The sequence below is a fragment of the Phaethon lepturus genome, unplaced genomic scaffold, assembly GCF_000687285.1.
Source record: "Phaethon lepturus isolate BGI_N335 unplaced genomic scaffold, ASM68728v1 scaffold8659, whole genome shotgun sequence".
NCBI lineage: Eukaryota > Metazoa > Chordata > Aves > Phaethontiformes > Phaethontidae > Phaethon > Phaethon lepturus.
In genome coordinates this window covers 1-10,741 of record NW_010562701.1, presented here as the reverse complement: position 1 = coordinate 10,741, position 10,741 = coordinate 1, and the positions used below count along the sequence as shown (strand labels likewise).

Sequence of the window (10,741 nt, the reverse complement as noted above, 5' to 3'; positions counted from 1 at the left end):
TGGGGGGGCTTGTGCTAACATTGTTCCTAAAGGGACGCTCTCAAGGAGCTTCTGCTTACTTTGCCTTTTTCTCTGAATTCTTTTGACTTTCCCTTTTAAGGTCAGATGATGACTTTGCTTTGCCCCTTCACTGCACTGGAAACCAGTGGCCCACCTCTTGCCCCTTCCATGGAGCAATGTGTCCTGACTGCTGCTCTGCCCATGACCAGCATCTGTGCTTTATTCCTCTTTAATGTAATGCAGCAGCCCCAGGGCCCCACAGGGCCAGGGCTGGGTGGGTGCAGAACAAATTCCATTGCCTCTTGCGCTTCAGGCTGTCTTGGCCAGCATGTCTCTGGGAGAAAGGATGCTTGGTTAACTTGTTCCCCTTGCAGCAATTAAAAAGTCCTCTGCAAAGGAGAGTTGGGCCTTTTTTGGTCCACGTATCAGGAGCAGGGCTCTTTCTAGAGCAGAGACAGCTGCCAAGGACAAGAAGCAACCATTCCTCTGTAGGCAGATCCACAGCTCACTTCTGAAGGTGTTCCTGCATTGACCGACTTGATCCTGCCAAGACCCCCTCTCCCTCTTTTTTGCCCTCACGAGGTCCCCAGGTTTTGCTCCTTGAAGAGCAGGATCTTCTACTGTCCCTGGATTCCTCTCCTGCAGAGCTAAAAGAAATTTAGCAGTTGAGTTTTTTCTGTCCTTTTAGTAACATGGCGCCTTTTCAACAAGGGTGCAGGCACTTTGTCCCTTGTAATGACTGTCAAGGCACTTTGTCCCTTGTAACGGAGGAGAGGCCAAGTAGGCTAGGACTCCAGAGCCAGGAAAGCCAACATGCCTGGGGTGTCCTGGCAGAGTCCCAAGCAGCTTCTGGTAGTCCCTGTGCCCCTAGCAGCACCCATGCTGCTCTCGCCGTGCTCTGTTGTCCTGTGCACACCCGCTGTGGGTGCTGTTGGAGCAGTGGCGTGGCAGTGCAGTGCTGGAGGGTGGCCACCTGCCCTGAGGGCTCTCCATGGTCTGCAGTGATGTGATCCGAGTCCCACGTCCACTTTCTTTCCCATTCCCAAGAATGACATATCAGTAGCAAAACATTTTTCCTGCTTTCCCAGTGCCCAAAGACAGGGATGAAGGGATCTTAGCAGTTGCACCAGCAATGTGTCTTGGAGCAGCGCTGCCATGGGAGCCGCTGTCACACCTGGGTCAATCTGTTCTAGGCTTCCCATGGAAATGTAGCATTTTGACTCTTTGTTATTGAATATTTGGGGTCACATTTGACCTGCTCTTGAAACATCTGCTGCTTGCTTTTCACACAGGACTTGCAACTAGTCCGAGTATTTGTTTTGTCAATGCTTGGGTTTGATTTAGGCAGCTCTCCCTCTGCTTTCCTTTTTTATTTTCTTCCATCTCTTCAAGCCCTGCAGTGTGGCCAGCTCTGGAGAGAGGGGGAGTGGGGAGGAACAGGCATGTCCCCCACAGTCACTCCCCAAGTCACCCTTGATCTGCAGTAAATGGTCCTGAAGTTGGTCTCTTCAGTTGATGGGGGGGCTCTTTTTGGACCACTGTGTGCTGGGGGAGAAGAGGAGCCCTGGGACCTTCATCTGTGAGACTCTGCAAATGGTGCTGAGACCTCTCCGGGTGTCATCTGGAACAGAACGGCTCCCTTGCACAGGACATGGTTATTGAGCTTATGAAGAAACATCTTATGGCAGCATCCTATTCTCATCTGCTCCATTCCCTCATGCCAAGTCATTCCTCCTGTTGGAGAATGGACTAAGCACTGTCCCTGTGTGCTGGGAGAGGAGTTGCTACCCAGGTGTTGGATCTGAAACTAGCGTGAAGGTTGGAGAGCCTTGTCTCTCACAGGGCTGTCCTGGAAAGCAGAGGTGGCAGTGACCTCACAAGATCCTTGCTGAAGGGGAAGAGGAACCATGAACCAAGCAATGGCAGGCCCACAAGACGGTACAGCCAACACCATCAGCTCTTGCCAGGCTATTGGGTGCAATCAAGCTGTGCTCTGCCTGGGCACCAGCAAAACAGGCGGAGGTGCATGCTCCAGACGGTGCCAGCCCTGGGCATCAGCAGGAAGCTGTGCCCATGGGGTACTGCCTTACCTGGGCTCTTCTGACCTCCCTCTAAGAGCAGATGCAAACTGGGCAGGACTGCCAAGGTATTCCCCCTTGGCTTTGGGGTCTGGCTGCACAGCTGGACCCCAGGTCTCTGCTGGGTCTGAGCTCGGCACAGAATGCAGCAGCCAGGAAAACCAGCCCTGCTGGAAGGGTGATGTGCGACGTGAGGGTCTCTGTCACACACGCTTACTGCTGTCTTGAGCATCAGTTCGTCAGCCTCTTGGGCTGACTCAGCAGTTTGGGTACAAAGCTTCTGGATTCATCTGGGTGAGACAGTTACAGGGTTTGTAGGTGGTCAAGGGCTATTTACTCTTAAAACTTATAACCTTCTGCTTGTTTCCTTTAAAACCAAACCAAACCCAAAGCATTGTGTGTATGTGTGGATGGGTGTTTGTGGAAGTACCACGATGCCATTTCCCCTACTGTTGGTGTGTTGCTGTTTTAATGTGGTGGTCTCTGTGGCCATGGAGGCAGCAGGCTCTGGTCCCAGGGTCTTGGGCACTGTGTCCTCCATGAGCAGAAGTTGTCTCTGGTCTCCCCAGGGAAGCCAGGAGAAGGAAGGTTTGCCGCACCCCTGGCCTTGGCAGGTCCTCCAGCTCCACAGAACATTGATTGGGAGTCCCCCCTCAGGGAGCATCAAGGGCAGCTGTGACCAAGGCAGAAGCACCAAAGTTTTTCATCCTTCCCCTGTTGCCTCACCAAGCTCCACGCAGGGATGTCCACTGCTGTGTCACTAAGAAAATGGAGAGGACAATGGGGCTGAGTCTGGCCCACAGGTTCCTCTCTGGGGTCTTTCTGAGAGATGCGACTGCAGCTAAAATTTCGGAGTCAATGAAGAATTTTTCAAGTCAAGTGTTTTTTTGAGTGGAGGCCCCCAACCCTGTGCTCCTGTCATTCCTGTTTCTGCTGCTACAGATGATGTTGGAAGGGCTTAGCTGGAGCCATGGGAGATGTCCCACCACATGCTCCAGCCTCGGGCATGGGGTGTTTTCTGGGGTGGCTGCATCTGCAGGTGACTCTGGGTGCATGGGAGCAGTTGGCGCCTCTCGGGAAGGTGTTTCTCCCTCCATGTGGAAATGGGCAGCATTGTGACAGTGTGAGGCCAAGGTCTCCACTCCTGTGAGAGCAGCCAGCCTGAAGCTCAGTGAGGAGGACAGCCATGCCCACCTCACCAGAGCACAGCTGCCTGCCTCTGCCTTCCTCCAGTGATTTCATGTTGCTCACAAGCACTTTTAGACAAGAAAGAAACCTTCCAAATTGTCTAGGAGGGTTGAGGGCTTAGGGCAGCTGCTGCCTGAAGAGGCAAATCTGGGGACATGAGTGCAATGATGGGAGCTGGAGAAGAGGGGGGAGCCATGAGAGGGATGTGACTTGGCTGCTTCTGCTCCTCTGTTCCTCACTCCTTAGGCTCCGGCAGGGGACCCCTCGGTGCAGAGGAGAGGGAGAGACCTGAGGCTGCAGCCTAGCTCCCTTCCTCCAGTCCCCCCCTTCCCTCTGGGGCCTGAGGCTCGCTCGTCCTTGGAGGGAGGAACAGGGGAGTGTATTTTGGAAGGAGCGTGATTATGATAACAAAAGCTTTTTTGCACTTTCATTCATTTTGCACTTGTTTTTAATTTATTTTTTCCCGCATTTTTGATATTCGCACTTCCTCTTTGTGTTTTCATAACAAAAGTACTTTTGTTGTAGCCAGTGAAGCTATTCTGGAACTTTGTGTCCCGAGTATACAGAGGTTTAAAGGTCCTATATATATAAATTTATATCTGTGTGAAAGTAAATTTATATATATAGATCATGGTGTGATGTGTTTCGTCAGTGTTTTAAAACAATAAAGGAATGTGAGCAATGGAAAACTGTGCAGCTGGAGACTGGTTATTCAGCCCTGCTGCCCCTGCTCCCCCCGCCTCCCCGCCCCGGAAAAGGCGCTTGTCCCTGCTGGGGACAAAAGAAAAAGACACAGGGACACAGATGGGCAGAGTGCCTCTGGGCCCACCCCCAGCCCAGAGCCCCTTCCCGCCATGGGGGTCGCCCCGGCCCAAAGCCCACCTGAACCCTGCCCGTCCCGCTGAGTGACTCCCGGAGACAGCCGGATGGGGAGGGGTCAGTTTATTTATCCCACCGTGAGATGCTGGAGGGGAATCCCGGTGTCCCTTACTGGTCCCAGTCACGGGGAGCTCTGCGTGCGGGGAGCGTGCTGGACCCTCCAGCTGCAGGGCAGCATGGCCGTCTCTCCTGCAGAGGCAGAGGGGACCTGCGCGCCATCCTAGCGAGGCCCCAGCCTCCCCGGCCCGTGCCGGTGGCTGCGCACGGCCTCAGCCACGATCAGCCCCAGCAGGACCAGGACCCCGGCCCCCAGGGCCAGGCGAACCGCGTTGCTCCAGGTGTAATCTGCAGGGGACAGAGTGAGAGGGACCATCACTGGGGCCCCTGGGAGGAGCCCCCCCGGGAGCTCCCCCACCAAAGGCGTCCCATGGGGTCAACAGGGGACCCAAGGGGACGGAAGGGCTGCACATGGGGCTCCCAGGGCAGACGGACACATGTGGACAAGGGGACATGCTGGGGAGCCCCTGGGCTAAAGAGGGATAGAGGGAAGCTCATAGGGAGCAAAGGGAGCCCCAAGGGCTCCTGTCGGCTCTACCTCCCGCAGCCCTGCCGCCTGCGACACGCCCTGCCCACAGGCTCTGACCACCCAGTGGCTGGGGGGACGTCTCACCAATCACCACCAAATCTTGCTGACAGCAGACCATTGCAATGAAGCACCCTTGGTGGAACACTGGCAGCTGTAGTGGCCTCCGTTGCCTTTATGCACATGGGAGATGTTGAAATTGTCTTGTTCCTTTGGGAGTAAGTTGAGGACTTTGTCCTGGCCCTCCAGCAACAGGAAACAGCCAGCACTGGAGTGTGCGATGGTGCAACAGAAAATCACGTAAGCTCCCGCAGCCACCTCATGCCCAGGCAGGATAGAGAGGACAGGTTTGGGGAGACGGAACTCTGTGAGAAGAGAAGAGGGCATGAGAAGGTGTGCAGGGCTTTGACATGGTGCCAGGAGCCACCAGGATCTCCATGACCCCACCACGTGGCTCAGGTAGAGGTGAAGATGGTCCCCACCTCTCCAAGCCAGGGAAGATGGAAAAACCCTGCCCATCATGTGAGCGGGGAAGCCAAGTGGCTACGTGCACCCCAATCTGCCCATGATCCCACACAAAGGGGTAATAGCACAGCCCTCACCTTGCACCATGACATCCAGGGTTTCACTGTGAGCCAGCACAGTGCTTCCATCCAGGTAATGGCAGTTGTAGGCACCTGTGTCCTCTTGGATGGCATTAGAGATGGAGAACTCGGCCCTGCTGCCACACAGTTCCAGGGTACGGAGCTGGTGGCCATTCTTGTACAGCACGAAGTTCCCACTGTCACGCTGGCAACTGCAGCAGATGGTGGTGGAGCCTCCTGGTGGGATCACCCCAGGAGGCTTCAGGAAGATGGAGATTGTGGGGGCACCTGCACAGGGACAGAGGTGCTGCCAGACAGGGAGGGAGTTCCCAGCGCCCGGCTGCCCTGCAAGGAGCCTGGAGCTGGCTCCAGGCCCTGTCTCTACACAAAGGCGAGTTTTGTTTTGTAGGGCTGGGGGAGAGCCCTGGGAGATGGGTGGGGGACCAGAGATGTGTCCAAACTCCCTGTCTACCTCCTCATGATACTCACTTGGTGTAGCCTGGCTCTGGGCCACCAGCCACACACCTGCAAGAGAAACATCTCTGTGGAGTCTCCGGGTGCCTCATGTCACCCTCTGGGAGCCCGCACAGCCTCTGGCACTCACCAAAGGCTAGCACGTGGGTCACAAGTGGCATCATGTCCCTCTTGGCTCCCTCCATCCTTGGCTCAAGCAGGGCTTCTTCAGAGGAAGGCTTTGGCCAGAGGCACTGAGCAGCTGGGTGGCTTCTTGTGGGTCTTGATATGCCCTTGTTGCCACAAGCCACCTTCTGTCCCACAGCTTGGGTTTCTGCAGACACAATTGCAGGGCTGGGATGGTTGAAGTGGAACCAGAATGTCCCAGTCACCTGCCCAGGGCTGGGCACCCACGACGACTTTGTCTTAGGATCCTGCAGACCTTAGGAGAGAAGCTATCAGGGCTTTTCATTTCTCCTTGCAGTTCTGGTCACTTGATGGGGAAATGGCTTCCTCTCAGGCTTGCAAAAGAGGGTGATGTTCTGCAATGGGGGTGGGGAGAAGAAACAGCGCAGGACTCTTTCTGAATCTTAGTGAGAAAGCTCCAACAACAAGTGATGTTATAAAGTAGCCTTTCTCACCAAGGCCCAGGAAGACCGCTGCGCCATGTCATGCCCCCTTGTCATGCCCAGAAACCCTGCATGGTGCCCCCCACTGCAGCGCAGACCAGGCGGTGGAGAAGGGAAAGGACACTGGGTCCAGCCACAGGCTATGTCCAGGCTGTCTCTTCCCCACGGCTGCAGAGCAGGTTTGGTGGCTCCACAGAGTGGAGTAGGAGGGAAGTAACTTGGCTTCCTTTTTGGCCTCCTCAGGGGCTGTTTCATCCCACCTGGCCTATAGTGGGATGGAGGAGGGAGGGACAGCAATATCTCCTGCCTGTAGGTCTGGATCCACCCCACAGGGTCGGCCCCATTCCTCATCCATCCAGGCCTCCCCAGTCCTATGCTGGAGCAACAGCAACGTCCTTACTCCAAATAACGGCTCATTTCCACCACACCTGGAGCCTTGGCCTCCAGTCTCCCCAGCTGCCAGGTAGTCTGGATCGGCCACTGGTGTAGACAGAGCTCCCTCTGGCAATAACGAAGGGGACATTGCTTGTACCTTTGGGTGATGTGGGAGTGAGGAGAGCAGGGAAAGGACGGGTTGTGGGACTGGAGCTGTGTAGGACAGGTGGCAGCTTGTCCAGGATCCCACACTGCTGAAGGCTGCAGCATCTGTAGCTCCCTGCCCTCCTGCAAGTTGCAGGCAGGCACGTCCTGCCCTCCTCTGACTGTGCCCAATCTCTGCCACAACTGGCCCCAGCAGGAACAAAACCGCAGGGCTCAGCGCTAGGCAGATGGTGTTTATCTCAAGGCTGTAATCTCAAGGGAAAAGGTGAAGTGGCCACAAGACTCCTCCGGGGCTCTCAGCTGCCCCATGTGGTCCCCCCTAGACCCTCTCTACCCTTTTCTTTCTTCCTCCTTCAGCCCTTTTGATCATCCTTGGAGATACCATGGGGGTAGGAGTTTTGCAGCAGGGTACCCTACGGCCTCCTCCTGTTCTGGGGCACCTCTTCTGGCCTCGTCTCCTATTAAACCCCCATTGCCTCCCCCAGGCTTGACCAATTCTTGGCATCTCCTTGGACAGCCTCCCCTCAGGCCCATTCATCTCAACACCCTCCACTGTCCACACTGGACTGAGGGATACCAAACCACTCTGACCTCACCAGTGCCCAGTGGAGAACATCCCCCTGGCTCACCTGCTGGCTATGCCCTGCCTACACAGTCCAGGACAGAGATGGTGGCATTGCCACGGGGCCTGTCCATGGGCACGTTGGACTCCCGGGCCCTCCTCTGCAGAGCCTTTTCTTACATCCTCCAGCTGGAGACCTACCTCTGGGTGCAAGTCCAGGTCATGGGACCATGGAAAAAGCTTTGCCCTCCGTCACCACTGTTAGGGGCTGGTGCATCCAGCAGCCTGAGAGAGGTGAGGCTGCCACATCTCTACGCCTCCAGGCCCAACCAGTTGTGGAACTGACAGCGTATTTCCAGCAGGCAGACGCACGGGCACACCTATACGACACATGCGTGCACACATATATACGGCCAGCCACACAGATCGATACAGGCACACAGAGCACTCACACAAACAGCACCAACAGCCACATCCTGCTTCCCTCTCTGGCTGATCAGGATGTACCCCTTATGACAGCCCTTGAGGCAAATTTGAGCTTAAATATAAAAAGCTTTAATGACCAATGCATTGGGCAGAGTCCTACCACCATAAGTGGTTCTACAAGGAGTCTGATTGGCGGCACGAGCCAATTCCTTATGTACACTTGCACCAACACCGAAGCACCAATCCTGTGAGCACAGGCTCAACCCCCAGCACCAGCTCTACTGGCCAAAGGTGACCCCTCAGCGACTGCATTGCATGATGGCTACAAGACGAGGCTGTTTCACTTCTTTCCTCATCAGCAAGGGAAATTTCACTCCCTGACAGGAGTCAATTTCCTGCTCCCAGCCAGTTTAACCCTTTGTATAGTTGGTCATCTTTAGCTTCCATGCCAGATCATTCCTTGGTGACAAATTACCATTGCTGAGCAGTTACACCTTCACCTGCCATGGTTCATCTATGCTCCACGTGCCTGCAGACGAGCTTTTTATCACATAACATAACAATCGCCAGTTCTAGGAGCCATTGGACTCCAGTGGGACAGCTGGCTCCATCCTTCTAGTGCAGTAGCAGGCATGTGGCCCACTCTCCACCTGGCTGGCCAATGGGCCCTGGCACTGCTGGGGGGCCCCATCTCCATCCCTGCAGAGAAGGAACATCACATCCCAGCACTGCCATGTGCAGCAGACGCTCATGGCTATCCCCAGTCCCACCAGAGCTCTGTGGCTCATGGGGATGAAGAACTTGGGAGAGAGTGAATCTGCACGGAGAGAGAGTGAAGCCTTGAAGCACTGCCCTGCATACCACTGTGGTCAGGACCAAGGTGAGAGAACAAAGAAGGAGAGAAGGCTTTCCTGAAGAGATGTCCCACTGCATCTGCTGAAATTTGTCCTACGCTTGTCCCAAGGCAGTGTGTCCTACAGATGTTCTTATCTTCACATGTTCCAAGTGGTCTCTGTGTCTTTGTGGTCTTCATACAGACTATGTGGACTGCGTAGTCCATGTATCCTCAATGTGGTGTCCTTGTGGTTCTCATGTGGTCTATGCAGTCAGTGTGATTTTCTGTGGTCTCCACATAGTCTGTCAGTCCATATGGCCTAAACTGGTCTCATGTGAAGTATACAGTGCAAGTGATCTCCATATGGTCCCCATGATCCATTTGATACAGCCCCTTCATCCAGGACAGTTCAGATGATTCTGAAGGCCAGTCACAGGTACGAGTGTCCCTCACAGCCTTGTCCTTAGCACTGATGTCCCCCTGTAACCTCTCCCCAGGGAACCTGAGGACACTCACTGGTGTGCTGCCCTGCCTGAGCAGCCAGCACCCTGTAGTGAGATGGTAAGAGACAGAGAGATGGATGGATGGATGGATGGATGGATGGATGGATGGATGGATGGATGGATGGATGGATGGATGGAGCGGGTCTCTGAGGTCCTGGTCTGAGATAATTGCCTTCCACAAACGCACATCCTGGTCCCACATCTTCCTGGATGCATGTCTGGCTTCCATGTGTTGCCCCCAGATACATCTTGGTCTCTCCCCACCCTTGACACATGTATTGTCCCACATTTCCAACCTGGACACATGTCCTGGTCCTACCCCACCCCAGAAACCCCTATGGATGGCCATAGGTCGAGCTCTGTGCCCAGCTGAGTCCACAACTTGGATCCTTGCTGGCCCCATACCTCACCAGGCCCTCTGTCCCTGACCACTCCGGGCTCAGGGACTCTGCAGGACAGGGACAGCCCATGTCCTTTGTTCCCCAGTGCCTATGTCCCTGAAGATGCCTTTCTCAGTGCCCTTCAGGTCCTCATATCCTCCCATTCCCTCTCTCCCCACACAGTTCTTGTGACTGGGGGATGTCCTCAGCTGCCTGTCCATGGGGACATGCCACGTGGGATCTACCAGGTCCACCAGGTAGGGACATCCCTCTAAGAGGTGACCTTTTTGAAGGAGTCAGATGGGCTCATGGTCACCCAGAGTCTCCTTTTGACCAGGGGCATGGGGAGTTGGAAGAGACCTGCTAAGCCTTCCCTATCATCAATCCCACCACAGCCCTTCAATCCATGTCAGTGTCCCCATGTCTCCCCCACCCCACAGCAATCCCATCCCACAGACATGTCCCAAAGTGCCCCCCTACCCCATAGCTATATCCCACATGTACCCATTGCCCCATATACATGCTCCGCAGCGTCCCTACCCCATTTCCATGGCTCCATGTTCTCCCCATTCCACTGCCATGTACTCCATGCCCCCACCATATAGCCACATCCCAGTGTCTCCCTGACCCATAGCAATTCTACCCCACAGCTGTGTCTCCACGTCCCCATATGTCATAGTGATATGCCCCTGCTAACAGCAATCCCACCCCATAACTATGTCCCATGTAATTCCATCAACTCATAGCTGCATACCCGTGGTTCCCATCCTATTGCCATGGCCCCATGGCCACCTGCCCCATAGCCATATCTCCATGACTCCTGCCCCACTGCCATACTCCAGTGGACCTCATCCCACTGTCATGGTCTTGCAGGCCCTGACCCATAACCATAGCCCCAACACCCTTGCCCCATGGCTATGGCTGCGTGGCCCCAGCCCCATAGCCATGGTCCCATAGTACTCTGCCCCATATCCATATTCTTATGAATCTCTGACATACCCCAGTGGCCCCATCCCTATAGCCACAACCCCATGCCCCCCTGCCCTATTGCCATGGTCCATAGCCATACCCACATGCCCCCCCACCCCATAGCCACATCCC

General features: G+C 55.1%; 1 protein-coding gene across 1 annotated transcript; it reads right to left on the bottom strand.

The window, feature by feature from the left end:
• Nucleotides 1-4,365: 4,365 nt before the first annotated feature.
• LOC104626434 (immunoglobulin superfamily member 1-like) lies at nucleotides 4,366-5,950 on the bottom strand. Its single transcript, XM_010294359.1, has 5 exons — nucleotides 5,917-5,950; nucleotides 5,802-5,837; nucleotides 5,331-5,600; nucleotides 4,836-5,093; nucleotides 4,366-4,490 (listed from the first exon to the last, which is right to left on the bottom strand). The coding sequence occupies exons 1-5, from the start codon at nucleotides 5,948-5,950 to the stop codon at nucleotides 4,366-4,368; spliced, it is 723 nt and encodes a 240-aa protein (XP_010292661.1).
• Nucleotides 5,951-10,741: the final 4,791 nt, after the last annotated feature.